The sequence below is a fragment of the Andrographis paniculata genome, unplaced genomic scaffold (assembly GCF_009805555.1).
Source record: "Andrographis paniculata isolate CXL003 unplaced genomic scaffold, ASM980555v1 Contig57END, whole genome shotgun sequence".
Taxonomy (NCBI): Eukaryota; Viridiplantae; Streptophyta; class Magnoliopsida; order Lamiales; family Acanthaceae; genus Andrographis; species Andrographis paniculata.
The window spans coordinates 2,379,102-2,396,589 of record NW_026137592.1 but is presented as its reverse complement, the minus strand read 5'-3'; the positions used below and the strand labels follow the sequence as shown (position 1 = coordinate 2,396,589).

At 27.4% G+C, this 17,488-nt stretch overlaps 2 protein-coding genes and 1 non-coding gene across 4 annotated transcripts; all 3 read right to left on the bottom strand.

The window, feature by feature from the left end:
* Window positions 1–520: 520 nt before the first annotated feature.
* On the bottom strand, window positions 521–715 carry LOC127257561 (U2 spliceosomal RNA). The gene has a single exon (XR_007840009.1). It is a non-coding gene; the product is annotated as a U2 spliceosomal RNA (small nuclear RNA).
* A 553-nt stretch (window positions 716–1,268) lies between these two features.
* Window positions 1,269–3,161, bottom strand: LOC127257511 (30S ribosomal protein S9, chloroplastic). Its single transcript, XM_051283969.1, has 2 exons — window positions 2,744–3,161; window positions 1,269–1,700 (listed from the first exon to the last, which is right to left on the bottom strand). Exons 1-2 carry the CDS (start codon window positions 3,089–3,091, stop codon window positions 1,413–1,415), a joined length of 636 nt encoding a protein of 211 aa, XP_051139926.1. The 5' UTR covers window positions 3,092–3,161; the 3' UTR covers window positions 1,269–1,412.
* Window positions 3,162–7,514: 4,353 nt separating this feature from the next.
* On the bottom strand, window positions 7,515–10,636 carry LOC127257463 (protein DETOXIFICATION 33). 2 transcript variants are annotated; one of them, XM_051283896.1, is made up of 10 exons: window positions 10,517–10,620; window positions 10,031–10,376; window positions 9,701–9,896; window positions 9,248–9,593; window positions 9,077–9,163; window positions 8,770–8,826; window positions 8,430–8,668; window positions 8,217–8,335; window positions 8,029–8,115; window positions 7,515–7,951 (listed from the first exon to the last, which is right to left on the bottom strand). In XM_051283896.1, exons 2-10 carry the CDS (start codon window positions 10,292–10,294, stop codon window positions 7,892–7,894), a joined length of 1,455 nt encoding a protein of 484 aa, XP_051139853.1. In that variant the 5' UTR covers window positions 10,295–10,376; window positions 10,517–10,620; the 3' UTR covers window positions 7,515–7,891. The 2 variants fall into 2 exon arrangements, with proteins under 2 accessions (XP_051139853.1, XP_051139852.1); XM_051283895.1 differs by having other exon boundaries at window positions 10,031–10,636.
* Window positions 10,637–17,488: the final 6,852 nt, after the last annotated feature.

Below are 17,488 nucleotides of genomic sequence, written 5' to 3'. Positions count from 1 at the left end.
ATGTAATATAAAGTATAAATTATTTTTTTTTATTTTTTTTTAAAGAATTTTCAAAAGCAATAATTAAGAATAATTGTAAAAAAAAACGAAAATAAAAAAATAAGTTTTAACTATTTTGGGACGAAAGCAAGATCCTATTTATTTCGGCTGTTCACATCTTTACTCATCTTTTTTTATGATCATAATTTTATTTTTTAATATATATCATTTTGTACTTTTTTTTCTAATATATAGAAGACAAAAAGAATTACTTCCTCCATTCTTATATTTATATAATTTTAACTATAACTCCTAATATATAAATTGATTCTATTTTTTATTATTATAGTAATAATTAGAAAATAATAAGTAAAAATAAAATTATTAATATTATAATTTTTATTATTCGTTTGATTATGTAAAAATTCATTAAAAAAATAAAAAAGCCTGCCTGCATCGATCGATTGGGGCAAGCAGTTGAGTCTTTAAAGTGGGGCAACTTATAAATGAAAAAATATAATAATTATGAAACTGAGACTTGGTGGGGTGTGCCTGGCCCAAACTGTAGTGCAACGTTTGGACGACACTCGAAGCCCAAGTAGCAAGCTACTTTAATGGGCTTTCCCCCTAAAAAAATAAATTTAATATCATGTGGGCCGATGGCCCACGTATCAGATATTAAACTGATAAGAACAGATACTACACTTGATCTTAGCCAAAAGGCCGAGAAAGGTATGAGTTAATCAACGCAAGGGTCGCCCAATTTATAGTACACAGCACTGCCTTTATCTGTTCACAAACCGATGTGGGACAGAAACATCCACGCACCTTTGTCTTCACTTTTGAGTTCGTATCAGTAACCTATCATCTAAATAAATTTTTTAAAAAAAAAAAAAAAACATAAAGGGAAAGAGCTTGTTTGTCTATAATTCTTTTTTAAACGCCCACAATATATTTTTAAATTTTAATATTTAATATAAAATATTATTTTTTATATTTTTAATACAATTTTCTATATTGTAAATAATTTTTTTTTTAAATTGTTTGTAAATTTGAATTTTTTAATAGTAAAATATTTAAATCTAATAGTTGTTGTTAGATGTGATATTATAAATATATATTTATTTAATATTTTGAATATAAAATTAATTTGTAATATAATATAAAAAAATAAATTATTTAATTTAATATTTTTTTAAAAAAAATGAATAGTTAAAAATCTTGTAAAATAGAAAGAAAAAAAAAAAAAAAAGAAAACATCCAACTCTCCAATAAAAATTGCAACCAGGTTCTCAAATTCAGGTCTGCTTTCCACATCAATTGTATTGAATCAGAAGACAGAAACTACACAACAATTCATCACAGAATCCACACTGTTCTTCCCAATTTCAAATATCAACACAAACAAACAAACAAGCCTTACTAACCTTCATTCAACGCTTCGAATATTGAGGACGCTTCCTCGCTTTCCTCAACCCCGCCTTCTTCCTCTCGACTACCCTCGAGTCCCTTGTCAGGAGGCCTTCCTGCTTCAAAGGTGACCGGTGGCTGTCGCTCACCTTCAGCAGCGCCCGAGCAATGCCCAGAGAAATCGCTTGAGCCTGCCCGGCTAGGCCCCCGCCGTGTGCTTTCACAAATACATCATAGCTACTTTCGTAGCCTAATGTAATCAGCGGAGTTTTTACGTACTGCAGCCACAATGGATTGCCTTGAAGATATTCCTGCAAGAATCATTATAGCTGTTCTTTTGTAATAATTCTAAAGTCAATGTTCGATTTAGAATTTATTTGTAAAAGTACTAACTGGAAATCAAGACACTGATGACTAAAGATTATGTTCAAATGTGAAAACATAAGATAAACAATCTCGGGTCCTAATGTTGCTCTGCTTGCCCTTATCATTTCGGGTTTTCGAATCTTGCTAATTTATTACTATCAGTTCAATGTAGGTTTTAGCAGCATAAAAAGAAATGCAAGTAAGTAAAATATATCCTTAGAAGCAACATTGTGTTTCTTATTCCGAATTTGTAAAATCAGAGTTTTGATCAAATCAGAAATGTCAATCAAATATACCAAAATATTATGCTTCCGCACTTTGTCCTCACTTGCTTGCACCTCTAAATCTTTTGGTGATTTCACGAAAAGAAATATGTACATTATTGATAAGAGTAAACTAATAATCGACTCACAAACTCCATCCAAATCGCAGATATCTAATCAATGGAATCGCCATCCCTAACTTGCCTACATCTGCTACTCCCTTCCAAAAAACCCCTCAAACACATCGGGCAAATTGATTTATAAACCTCACTATTTGAACTCATCTCCATTTTCATTGTCTTCCTCCATTACTCTCATCCATTGTCTGTTCTCTGCACCACACCACCGGTGCCACAAGATCGTTAGCGGGCACTATTTAGGGTACATTTACTCGACATTAGTTTAGTTTGTTATCATCTTCAATGAGTTTGTTACCATCTTCTTCATATATCATTTTGCACAGTGAGCTGTTTAAGGTAAACATTTTCAGATTCTAAATGTCTTCTTAGTTCTGAAGCAACAAACATTACTTCTACACACAATTGAAGAAGACGAATTTCGAGGCAACGGAAATGATGTAAGCAATAGGAATGGAATACAGATTACAATATAGTAGATGCATAGTCAAATGCCAATTCGTTGTAGCAAATCAGCACAAAATCCATGATTAACAGGTGCGGAAGAGTAGTGCTAGAACGCTTTGAAGAAAAGGAAATGGAGAATACCTTGGCATCTCGGTAATTGATGATAATTTTACCGGAACCTTCCTGAAGAACAACCCTAGCAATGGCGCATTTCCTCCGGCCCGTGCCGATTATATTCTGCGCGGCGAATCCACCGATAAGTCTAGACTTCACCAGCTTCTTCAAGTCCACAGTTTCCACGTCTTGGTCTGCTACTGCGGCGGCGGAAACAATGAGAGTGGGGTACTTAACACCGGAGGATTTGATAGAAATTGGCTTGGGCAAGGAAAACGAGAGAGATTGGAAGGCGGATTTCGGAGAAATTTGGGAGGAGAATGAGAGGGAAGATAGGGATGAGGTGAGAGCAGCGACGGAGGCCGCCATAGCCATCGATGAAGTTCCGCTATCGGGTGGACGACGAGCAGGAGGAGCTTCAGCTTCTATCGCAGAAAGGATAATGCAATTTAATATTCCAAAAATACCCTCATCCCATTTGTTTTTTTTAGAATAATAATAATAATAATAAATACTCCTTCTACCGCCATCTCATTTATTTTTGTATATTAATATTAAAATTATCATTATATTTATATAATTTTTTTTTTTTTATTTGTATAATATTATTTTATAGAAATTTTTATTATATTTTATATTTTTTTAATTTATACTATATTTTTAATATAATAATTAATATTTTAAAATAAACACAAAAAAAAAAATATAACCCATAAAATCGAACTGAGGTAGTAATAATAAATGCATATATGTTACAAAATAATCTTATAAGTATTTAATTAGTAATTACTAAAAGCTTTTTGTGTTGGAAATTGTTATATTCATCGTGTCAAGACTTATTATAAGAGACTGAATGGATTTAGGGTTTCATTACTTTTATATAAATTTTATTTAAAAAGCTAAAATTACAACGACAGAGTATAGACTATGGTGTGAGTTTATGCTTGAATTTAGAATGTGAAGTCTTTATAATGTTCCATTATATAAAACCGATTTTATATAAAAATAAATAAATAAATAAATTTTATAACGTGGGAACTTACGGCGCTACTCGAAAGTGTATACTGAATATTTTTTGTGTGTTTTAAATAAATGGAAAATTGTTTATATAGTTGTTTCCAACCAAAATGATAAGGGATTAATTAAGATCATAATTATAAGTTAATTATTATACCGCGGGTTGTAATTTATTCTAATTTTAAAAATCTTTTATTTAGAACAATTGTAATTTATTATAATTTCAAATTTTCGTTTGAAATTATAATAAATGTATCCCTCTAATAAGATTTTATCCAAATAATCATTAGATCATATACCTGAGTTTAATTTGGTCGTTCGTTTGTCGGGGACATGCAAAATACCCAAAATATTAGCAAAAGTATCATATCCAAAATATTTATTTATTTCATCAAAATTAATCTAACTAATTTGATTCATCACCCGTCTAAATTCCGAATTTAAATTTTTAAAATTATATTTAACCAATTAAACAATCAATTGTTAAACAAACCTAATTAAATCCAAACACTATTTTGTATGTTTAGAGACAATTACAAAAAAAATTATATCAAAATAGTTGAAAATTATGATAATTAAAAATATAAATATAATTGTTGATGTTGTTTTCAACAATAAAAAATAAAATTTGACTACAATAATATCTGGAATTGTTAAATCCAAACACTATTTTTTATGTTTAGAGACAATTACGAAAAAAATTATATCAAAATAGTTGAAAATTATGATAATTAAAAATATAAATATAATTGTTGATATTGTTTTCAACAATAAAAAGTAAAATTCGAAAACTAATTTCGAATTTGACTACAATAATATCTGGAATTGTAAATTCTTAAATACCGTACAGAATATGATTAAAATAAAAACAAAGAAAGATAAAAATGATGATCCCCACGCAAATTTTTTCTGAAATTAATGTTGCAGGGTGCGACGTGCCCATTATATACCTTTCAAGTCCGTTATTAGATCATATGCGCCGGATTATCAGTCGGTTGCAACCGCCTTGAGGAACCGTCTTGCAGTTGCAACCACCTGAGGAACCGTCTTACGATTGCAACCATCTTTACTGATTGTTCTGATGCTACCAACCGACCAGACAGACTACCGACTCGTTGATTGATTTCCTTAATTAACGTGTGAGAAGCCCACCCCCTTTTTTGGATTTGTCTGTGGCCCAAGTGTTTAAGTCCATCTATAAGCCCAATAAACCCTAAAATATTTTAATACCTAACAATAATAAATTTTGTTTAATATTGATATATAATTGATTTATTATGTTATGAATTTGTACTTGTGTTCTCAGCACAAGCATGTTACGGCTTTGTTCACGACTTTATTCTAAACATAATATTTACTTATATTCATAACCATATTTTTAATATGACCATATGTTAAGTCATATTCATCATCACATTGACTTCTTTGTTCAAATCCTATGATATATACTTATAATTTCACAAAAATATTTTTTTTTATTATTTAAATATATAAAAATATCAAAATTTAATATTTTACGATATACTTGAAAAGAAATGTATAAAGATAATAAAATCAATATAATTTTTTAATACGGTATATATTTTCAAAACTTATAATAAGTTTTTAGAATATTTTAATTTATAATTTAAAATATTAAAAATATATATACTTCTTCCGTCCATATACAAAGTAAATATTTATTTTTGATGCGGTATTTAAGAAATAATAGTATTTTAATTATATTATGTAGTTAAAAATAGTGTAATGATATTTTTGCATTTACTTTTTGATGTAAAAGTAATGATGTAATGTAAATTAAGGGTATTTATGAAAAAAAGGTGAGGTATTTAATTAAATGTTTACTTTATAATTGAATGTCCAAAAATAAAAATAAGTAAGTATTATTTATAAAACTATACTCCCTCCATCTCACATAATTTGTCCACTCTTTATATTTTCGTTCGTCCGATATAATCACTATTTCTATTTTCATTTGTCCCACATAATTTGCCAACTCCTTCTACTTTGGTTCATCCCACATAATTTTTCATTTTTTTAAAAAAATTATTCACTTTAATCATATTGAAAAATTCTTACTTTATATATATATATATTTTTTATTTTAACTAAATTATCTAGTTATCTTAATCTTAATCTATAATTATTTTTTAAATTATAATTATTTTTACTATTATATTTTTTAATTACTTACTAATTACACAATATCTAAAACTCTGTGTCTAAGCTAAAGTGGACAAATTAAGTGGGATGGTGGAATAATATTTTAACTAGAAAGTTTTGAAACCAATATAAAAAAAATGATATTATTAATGAATGATTATAAATATTTTAATTAAAATAAAAATTATTTAAAAAATAATATATATTACTATATTTAAAAATTATAAGAATGTTTGGGAAATAGTTTTTTAAAGAGTTTTTAATTTATTAAATATTTTTCCGTTGTTTGACCAGTAAAAAAATTAATAATAAATTAGCTTTTTAGATGAGCTTTTTGACTCAAAAAGCTGATTTATAAAAAAACTAATTACCCAGCATTTTACAATAAGTTTATTCATTCTAATTTTATTTATTACTTATTTACCTTTAAAAATAATTATTTATTTTATACATATAAATATATTTTTATTGTAGTATTTATTAATTATTTTTAATATATTTTATTTACTAATTATAATTTTATTTTTAAAATATAAAATAATTATGTATAAATTATTTTATTTGTAAAATATATAAATCTATTAAGATTAAATCAAATAGAAAAGACAAATATTATTAATTTTTTATTATAAAATTTACATTAAAAATAAATAAAATATAATAAATTAATAAACAATAATTAATATAATAAAAAAATATATATGAAAGATTTATTATTTTATTTTTTTAATAAAAATTTATTATTATTTTTTAATAAAAATAATTTTCTCAAATTTAAAAATAAAAATAAATATTTTATAATATTTTTATATTTTCAATAATTAATAACAAAATTTCTCAAAAATTTTAAATTAAAATGAATAAAATTATTTTTTCTTAAAAAAAATATCATATAAATGTTTTTAGTTGTAATTTTACGTATAAACAATTAATGTCAAACCATTATTTTACCAAATACTTTATACAAATAAATAATTGAATCAACTAACTAAAACTGCCCTATATATATAATTATATATTTAAAAATGATTATTACTATTATATGGGTAGTAATATACTTTGTTAAGAACAAGATGTGAATATGAACAGAAAGATTGTTGTGTTGAGATCACAAAATGATTGTGTTCAGAAGATATTGTGAACAGGGGCATAAAACATAGCACCTTTCTCAATATCTAACACGATCATGTTCAAGCCACTAGTTCAGTCTCTGTCAATCATCACGAGATCAAAATTGATAAAATTTTAATTTGAACGAGTGCAAAATTGATAAAAAATTTTTTTAATGAAATCAAAATTGATAATTATAATAAAATATATATATATATATATATATATAATATCGTATCAAAATCACAGTGGTTGGCCCAAGCACAATAAAAAAATTAACAGTTAGCTGGCACAAACAATCACGTGATTCATGACACCGAGAGACTAAACCTTTGTTTATACAAAAGAATTATATATATATATATCTTTTATAATACAAATAAAATATATAAATATAAAAATATTTATAACGTTAAATATAATGTAACAAAAAAAAAAAAAAAAAAAAAACACTAATAATATATTTATTTCTTTCTTACGAAAGGAAGTAAAATATTTTTCCTAGAAGAAAACAATGCCAAAACTTTAAAATTCATTGGGTAAACAAAGCATTAAGATAAGATAAAGTACCGAAATTGAATGGCAAGCTGACGATGACAATAACTGACCACTCACACAGAGCTCTTGAGCCCTGCCAATCTATTACACACTAAACCCACCTACCCAGCCACCTACCCACCCAACCAGTGTCTGCCCCCCTCGAGACAAGATCCCACACTTTCATCCACAAAATCATATATAAATATTGCTGACAAATATAAAACAAGATAAGTCATGATTGAAAGAACTCCTCTAGTCACAAATCACGATCCAAATTATGCATATTCTTGACTCAAAATCAAACATATTTTCTTACCAAATAATGCCCCAAAACTTTTTTATTAGCTAGCCGTCATTTGCAGTGGCTCCTCCCCATTTCATCACTCTGCTTTCAGCTTCACTGGCCTGCAAAATCACAACCATATATATATAAACATTCATTCTTGAACATAATTTTCAAAATCATCGATCTAATCACTCACTTCTTTGTCCCAGTTTCGAGTTGAAGTAATGAGTATTAGTATAAGCGTCTGTAGACATATCCCTCCCATCATCCCACCCCAGATTCCCTGAAAAGTCGATACTTGTGAGACAAACAATGAATTGTGGCAAGAAAACCAATATGGTATAAAAAGTCGATACTTTATGTTTGGGGGAAAGTCTAATTTACCATTGCTCCGAAGTTAAATGTGAATCCTAAGAGAATGCCGAGTGGGATTCCGACAATGTAATAGCACCCGATGTTTATGTAGGCTACGATGGATTGCCATCCGGCTCCAACGGCGACACCTAAAGAATTGAATGTAAATCTTGTTAGTACATACGTTGGTGTAAAGTTTTATTTGCATGAATCGAGCATTGTAGGAATGCATGCATGAATTACCTGATAAAACCGGCTGGAGGCCGTTTAATAGACAAGTGAGCGCGAGTAGGATCGCCATTCTAGTGGTCTCTTTGGCCACGGCTGCGTTGTTGGTGAACAGCCATGGGAAGTCCTCTCTTGTGGCTAGAACTACTGCCATGAGAATGATCCCAATTGTTATGGTTGTGATGGAGACCACAACCACTGAGAATTTCGCGGCTCTTGCATTCCCGGCGCCGAGTTCATTCGACACTCTCACGCTGGATTCGAAACAATAAATGAAAATAACATAAAAAGACAAAACATCACTGAATCAAGTTAGAAATTTATAAGGGAATTGAAGTATTGCTGTAAAATTCACCTAATGGCGGCATTAAATCCGATCGAAATCATTGCACTCCATCCTTGGATGTTCATGCTGCAAAGAGCATATGTCTCAACCCAATTTGTAAATGAAGAAAATCACTTTCTGGATCTTGAATTAGTAACAAGAAATGGGAATTTCCAACACTTTCTATTATCAACATTACTTTTGTGAGCACTTATAACACACTTTCAGCTTCACCATGGATCATAAAATGATTGCAAAGACAGTTGTTTTCAATGCCCAGAAAATGATTTGTTCTTGACAATAAATGACAAAACAGATAATTCAAAAAATGGCGTACCATATCGACATGGCATCAACTGGAATAACAGGGTTATCCAGGCGACCTGCTATGACCACTAATGTCATCAAGTACCAAAACTCCAAGCTGCAATCGACAATTCCGCGGAGTTAAATTGAAGAACATGAAAGGAAATTGTCAGCAACACCAAGAAGAAGGAAAAGATCTTACCATAACATTACAGCAGAGGCCAATGAAAGCTTGACAAAACCATACAAATCTCGAAATGCCAGCCATGAAAATCCACTCCAAGCACCATCTGATTTCGTGTAGAAGATGTAAACCAATTGGAGAGTGACAATGAGCCACCATGAGGTGTTTAGACTAACAGCTGCTCCAACAAGGCCCCATCCCAGGGTGAACATCAGCAACCAGCTGATGATAATGTGCAGAATCAGCACTGCCAGGGATATCCAAGCCATGGCCATGAGCTTCCGCTGAGACTGCAGGAACTTCTGGATTGGAAAATTCACAGCGTATGCAAACAGCTGCGGGATCATCCACAGAGCAAATTTTCCTAGAGAACCACAAATCACGGATAATCTATACTCAGTGAACTAAGATTACTTCTAAATTGTGCTTGTGTGCGGCCATGGCTGTGGAGTAAAACTGTGAATCAATCACCTGCAGCGCGAGAAATATCGTCAGATTCGCCGAAGAAGGAGAGAATTGGAGGAGCGAAGATGTAAATCGGCAGCAACACACAGGCTGTGACCAGCAATATGATCCATGACCTCTGCATATACACTCCCAACATTCTGATCTGTCCGGCGCCGAAGGCTTGCCCGCACAGCGTCTCCAACGCACTCCCCATTCCGAGCTGCAGCAGGAATCGAATCCATTAGGTATTTTCCACAGACGAATCAGGAAAACAATTGAAGGTTGTGAATCCATAGGGAGACAATAGGGGGGAAATACGAAGCGAAGAAATTAGGAGACGGCGCTAGAAGTTACCATAACCCCAAACGCAAGTCCGGCGATGACGGAATTCTCCACCGATACAGCCGCCAGCTCCAACGCCCCGATCTGTCCGGCGAATGTCTGCGTCAAGGCACCAAGCGAGTACTGAAAGATGTAGGTAAATATCGCCGGCCCGGAGAGCGCCCATAGCGACTTCGATTCCTGGCCAAATTCCTTCACGAAACTCAGCTCTCTAATCCCCCCTGAACCACTACCCCTCTTCCCCAGAAGAGTCTCCGTCGCGCCGTCGCCTTCCATGCCTCCCGAAAAGCTCCGGCAGAAAACGAAAATCGATACGAAGCTTGGAAAATCAATGGAACTAACTGTTCAGGTGAGAGGTCTGCGGAAACTCGTTAGCCAATTTAAAGAAATTAATTGTCGATGAGTATCGTGTGTTTGATGAGGAAAATACTTAGAGAGAGAGAGACAGAGAAAGGAGGCGAATTAATGCAAGTAACCAATGGTGTTCAAGTTCCGTACGGAAGCTGCTCGTGCATGGCGGAACCCGCCGGAATCCAAGGGTCCCGCCCACACTCCGGCCGGGACACGGCGGCGTTCGTTCACCCTTGTGGGCCCGCGGCCTTGATGTCGCAAATAATAATAATAATTGAAAATGTCTATCAGTCTATGGAGTAAATTGCTTCTCCCTCCCGTCCCAGTAACCATTTTTTTATTTTTTTATTTTTTTTTAATAAATTATTAATAATAAATTAAAGTTATATTAATAATAAATTATATTTCCGTTCATGTTCAAAAGAATTGTTTGAAGTTTTGGAGTAAATTAATAAATAATAATATTTTATTAGTTGATGCAAGTGTGTTAAAAGTTTTGACATTTTACTTTTATAATAATAGATTATAGTAATATTTATTATTTTTTTATTTATAAAGAAAAATTACTATATATAACTAAAATTTTCTATAATATATATTTTAAATATTATATTTTAATAAAATATATAATATAAATAAACAAAATTATTTATTTATTTATTTATAAATAACATAAATTAATTTTATAAAAAAATATTTTATTCGTTCCATAACAAATAACATTATTTTTATTTTAGTCTCGTAACAAATAATTTAGTAAAATTTATTAATTTAATACATACTTAATATATATAAATTAATTTAATTAAATTTATAATATATAAAATCATACATTAGGTATTCAATATCTCTTTATTTATATCTCTTCACTAAACCACTGTGTATTTTTTATTTAGCTCTATCTCACATAATTTATTTTTTTTCCTTTTAAATATAATTATATATTTTAATCACATTTTAAATTTTATAATTTTAAATAAATTATTTAGTTATTTTAATTTATAATTATCTTTACAAAGTATATTTATTAATTACTTAGTAATTATGCTCTATTTAAATTTTCGTATCTACTACGATAATATGAATAATTTATCCGAGACGAAACAAATAAACATTATTAGGATGTATTTTTTAGCTGGATTTTATAATTTATTTTTATTACGTACGTGTAATATTTGATATGAATAAATAGTGTAGAAAAAAACAACAACTAATATTACGAATTTATTCTTTTTGTATTTTTATTTTCTATAAAAAGATAAAAATAGTATTATTAAAAATAATCTAAAATGTGTACAAGAGAACAGCCTAATATTATGGTAAAATTAAATAAACGCATGCTGAATATGTGGAAATATTTTCACCACGTTGACACTCAAGAGATAAGGAAGGAATTAGTCAAGGTGTTATCTATATATAGACTCTAGACTCAAAGTAATTGCAAAATAATAATAATAATAATAATAATAATAATAATAATTATTATTATTATTATTATAAAAAAATAATAAATTATATAACACCTTCTTATATTTTAGTAAAAATATATAATACTAACACAAAGTACTACACTCTTATTTTTCTACAAATAAAAAAAAATAAATATAAATTTAATGAACATAGTAAGTGGTATTATATATTATTGATAAAAAAAAAGTAATTATAAATTATTTCTATATATGTCACTAATTTTTTTTAGTTATGGTAATAAAATAAAATTTCTAACGCCGATTATATAGTTAATAAATAATTTAAGAATTTATGACCAATCAATATTGTATTGATTAGCTTGCCACAATAATTTTAATAATTCAACTTTATTTCATTAGGTTTGGAATTTGGAATAGGAATTAACTTACTAAATAATGCTTAGGATGTTTTAATTAAGGCGGCAGTCACTAATTTTATTATTATTATTATTATTTTAAGAATGTAAAAATCTGCAAAAGTTATTTTTCGAATAAGTTTTCAATAAATTTACGGTCAAATTTAATAGCTTACAGAGTAGGCCGCAAGCCAAAAAAAAATCATAATTTATCTGTCCCTTAATAATCTATCAACTTTTCCATTTTGTCCGTTAGATAACAAAGTATCAATTTTTTTTTTAGAAATTATATTATCTATTTAACATTACAAATACTCTTCTAATTTACAATATATTACACAAATATTATTACTTGTATATCATACAATACTAATAGGGTTAATTTAGTCTTTTTACATTTATTTCTACTTTATACAAATATAATATTAATATTTATAAAACTCCATGCAAAAAACAAATGAATATATAGATATGGGACGGAGGGAGTATTAGACTAACACACTAATTATATACTGTCACATACTCACACATTTTAAAAAATATTGAATTTCATATAGGATTGTATGATATAATATGAAATGATCTCTCGTGATACTAAATTTAAATTAACGAGATGCTAATTTATTTTGATTGGCTACAAACCCCTATTATTATTATTATTATTATTATTATTATTATTATTTTATTTTCCTCCGTCCGAGGCAAATATAATTATTTAATTTTTTACATAAATTTTAGTATACTTAGTATTATATAGTTAATAGTATAATAGAAATATATAAAAAAAAATAGTTTTGCTCTTAATTTATTTTTATAATTATTTTTTTTTATAATATTGTGTAAAATGTAAAATATTTTTTTTTGTTAAAGTAAAAGATACTTTTAATAATGAAATGAAATAAAAATATTGAGTTGGATATATTGAAATAATAAAATAATTACATTAGTGAAAGAAATATCATTATTATTATTGTTTTTATTTTTCAGATAATGCTAGAATCCATATCAACTAGTTTTTGAGTCACTTTGGCAAAATTTAAACATCTCCACATCTATTTATTGACAGATCGTTGGTTGTTTGATTAGTGAAATGATATTTATTTTCAAATTATGCGAATAATATATATATATATATTTTTTTTATTGCATTATATACTCTCTCCGTTCCATATCTATTTATCTTTTAGAAATATTAGTATTATATTAGGATATAGTAAAAATAAAGATAAAAAGATTAAGTTATCGTTATTAGTATTGTATGATATAAATGTAATGATATTTGTGCAATATATTATAAATTGAAAGGATATTTGTAATGTTAAGTAGATAATACAATTACTAAAAAAATTGATACTTTGTTATGGGATAAACAAAAATAAAAATAAAAAAAGATAAATTGACAAGGAACAGAGTATATTTTATGTTTTAGGTCAATATTCATTTTCAATTCAAGATATTATATATAAACTATATTTTTATTAGTAGAAATCGGACATAAAGGTATGTTTGGTTATTGTTTGAAATTAATTTCAATAAGTTATTGATTTGAATTTTTTATTTAAATAATATTTTGATTGTAGATATTTAAATATCTAACTGTTTCAATAAATGAAATAAATAATTTGTGTGTTAGGTTTATATTTTCATTTGTAGGTTTTGATTTTTATTATTCAGTGAAATAATGAATGAATGTAATATTTTATACTTCATATGTCCCATAACTAGAAATTTATTTACTTTTTGCAAGTAGTTTTAAAAATATTGGTATTACATTGGAATGTAGTAGGAATAAAGTAGAAATGACTAAAATAACCTTATTAGTATTGTGTGATATAAAAGTAATGACATTTGTGTAATATATTGTAAGTTGTAAGGGTATTTGTAATGTTAGGTAGATAGTACAATTACTATAAAAGAAAATGAATACTTTGTTATGAGACGGACTAAAATGAAAAAAATTAATACTTTGTTATGTGACGAGATGAGTATATGAAATTGCTATATTTTATTTAAGACAAAATTATCGAATATTAGGAATGATAATGTGTATTTTTATTTTTTAAACATAAGATATAATTTTATTTTTTAAAAAGTAATATAATTTTATTTCTTAGATAGTGATATACGAAGTATAATTTTATTTTCGAAAGAAATATAAAGTAATAAAAAATTAAAATTAAATGTAATTTATAAATATAAAAAAATTGTATAATATAGTATAAAAAAGAATATATAGAAAATATATATTTTTTTTTTAGTAAAATTGAAATTTATAGTCAAAATAAAATGACAACCATGTATTTTTGAAGTAACGAGTTGAAGTTGTCCTAAATATTGCAATATTTTGAATCAAATGGATAATAATAAAAATTTGAATAAAAAAAAAAAACACACACACCAATAAAAAATTTGAAAAGATACCCCATTGGTATTGGCTGATGTCACGTATTTCAGAGCAGCAGTCAAATTTGATTGCAATTTCGAAAGCATACAAAATTAATGATTGTAACGGGTCGGGTAGTTGGGAAGATAGACAACTTTGTTAACAAGATTTGCTTACTTACATATAGTTTGGGGTGTCCGATCCGAGAAACCGAATTCGTTTTATCCGAAAATTTTTAGATTCGGGTTTAGATGTTTTGGATTTGTAAAAGAAATGGGCCAATTTGAATCCGAAGCGAAAAAAATTTGTGTTGTCTTTGAGTTGAATTTCAAGTTGACCTGATAACTCGAAATATAAAATTAGGTTGAGTTTCAAATTTCAGGTTGATCTAAAGTTATTTTTTATTTTAATTTTTAATATTTATACTATAATAAATATTAAAAGTTAAAATAAAAAAATATATTTTTAGATAAATTTAAAATTTTTTAAATTTTTTAATCTGGTTCATGTCGGATTTTCGGTAATTTGTAACTAAATCAAGTTGACCTGAATCCAACCCGAAAAAATTCATGTTGTATTCGGCTCTAGGGTTTCGGCTTCGGATTGATAGTTTTTTTTTTTTTTGTTACACCCATAACTCAACCTGACACCAACACTATCCAAAAATAAAAATTAACACCCCTGATATAGTACTTTTTAAAAATTTAATATTATTCATTTAATATATTTCCTTTTTTAAAAAATACTATGTAAAATATTTTATCATTTTTATACATAAATTTCGCATATTTAAGTGTACATTTACGATTAAACATTAGATTTGGGCGAAAAGAGTAATTTATGTATACTTTAATTTCATACTCCCTTTGTCCCTTATTTTATCTACGGTTTGCTTTTTGAACGAAGTTTTAAAAATATTAGTACTATATTATAATGTGGTATGAATAAAGTAAAAAATACTAAAATAAAATAACGTTATTAGTATTATATGATATACAGATAATGACATTTGTGTAATATATTGTAAATTGTAAGGGTATTTTTAATGTTAGTGGAAAGTACAATTACTAAAAAAAAATGAAATAAATACTTTGTTATGTGACATACCAAAATAGAAAAATGAATAGATTGTTAAAAGACGGAGAAAATATAAAAAAAAAAATTACGCAATAAAAAAATACAAAATATTTTACGTATTTTTACAAAAGTACAAAGAAATATTATACTCTCTCCGTCCAGCTAGAAAATATACATATTTCTATTTTGGGATGTTCAATTACAAAGTAACCATTTATTAAATACCTCATTTTTTTTCTGCAAATACATCTACTTTACATCACATAATTACTTTTATACAAAAAAAAAAAAAAAATAATAAGGGCAAAAATGTCATTACACTATTTTTACCTACCACTATAATTAAAATACTATTATTTCTTAAACTCCGTGCTAAAAGTAAATGTAAAATTCTTGCTTGGACGAAGGGAGTATAATTTATCATTAATAATACTCTCTCCGTCATGCAAATGTGTGTTCATCTGATCAGAAACGAATTTTAATAAAAATAAGTAATAATTATTATTTTTTTCTTTTATTATAAAAAAAATACAAAAATATAATGATTATTTACTTAAAAATAAAATAAAAATACTTTTTTACAATAATCTAAAAAAGAAAGTGAACATAAATTATTTCGACCAGTAAGTATTATATATATACTTTGTAAGTATATATATACTTTCTACTCTACCATGACCAACCAGTCATTTCAACAGTTTCTTTATTAGTTCTAACAACTTTAAGAAAAGCCAGAATGTTGCATATGCTATATTAGTTAGTATTTCATACCAAAGAAAAAAACAAAAAAGAAGTGTCAAAGAGTGAGTGATTAAATTGGATATGGACAATTCGAGTAAGATTTCATTTCCGAATAAATAAAAAATACATATTTATTTATTTTGCGGCAGCTATCGTGCTGAATTTTGTTGAATTTTAAAAATTCAGCACCGGACAATATACTGCAGCACACGTTATACTGTTAAACAGCACACGGTATTACTATCAACAACATATGAACTAACAACACATGCTATAGTTTTATACAGCATAATCAATACTTGATTTCAGCACACCACCATGTACTGTTATACCGCACACTTGTATTATGAACATACAACACATGAACTGACAACGCATGCTATAGTTTTATACAACACAAATACTAATTAATTTCAGCACACCACATACCGTTATACAACACGCTATAATTATAAAGCAACATCACCTGCTATTATTATAAACAACATGTATTGTATATAATAAAACTTTGTACTGTTTCTATATATTACGGATGTTGCGGTGCTGAATTTTCCCTATTTATTTATCTATTCTAAGATTGGAACATACGAGAATATATATTGCATAGGGTACACTACAATTTTGAATGGTGATATAATTAAGGAAAATAATATTATCTCTGTCCGGCTCTAAGGATTCCATTTATTTTTTGCGTATTGATATTTAAATATTAATTATTATATCAAAACGTAATACAAATTAAAAAAAAATTGCAAAAATACTTCAATTAGTATATTCTAATACCAATATAAGAACATTTGTACAAAAATATATATATATAAATATAATGATATTTTTAATATTAATTACAATAACACAAAAGGTAAATATGACTTTAAAAAACAGACAGAATAAGTATTATATATTTCTATGAGCATACATCGCAATATATACAAGGACCTACCTAAATAATACGGGGTGATGATTTAAATTAATTAATATTGTGCTAACAACATATAAAATATAGACTTTCAGCATATAACTTTGAAAGAATACAATATATGTTTAAAATTTAAAATGATTATTCTTAATGTACTCATTGTCATTCAAACCT

Coding starts and splice junctions, on each gene's coding strand:
- LOC127257463 (XM_051283895.1), bottom strand. CDS start 10,294: ATGGAAGGCGACGGCGCGACGGAGACTCTTCTGGGGAAGAGGGGTAGT. Junction 8,336..8,429: donor CCTCCAGCCGGTTTTATCAG/GTAATTCATGCA, acceptor TCAATTCTTTAG/GTGTCGCCGTTGGAGCCGGA. Junction 8,116..8,216: donor CATTTAACTTCGGAGCAATG/GTAAATTAGACT, acceptor TCGACTTTTCAG/GGAATCTGGGGTGGGATGAT.
- LOC127257511 (XM_051283969.1), bottom strand. CDS start 3,091: ATGGCTATGGCGGCCTCCGTCGCTGCTCTCACCTCATCCCTATCTTCC. Junction 1,701..2,743: donor TCAATTACCGAGATGCCAAG/GTATTCTCCATT, acceptor TGATTCTTGCAG/GAATATCTTCAAGGCAATCC.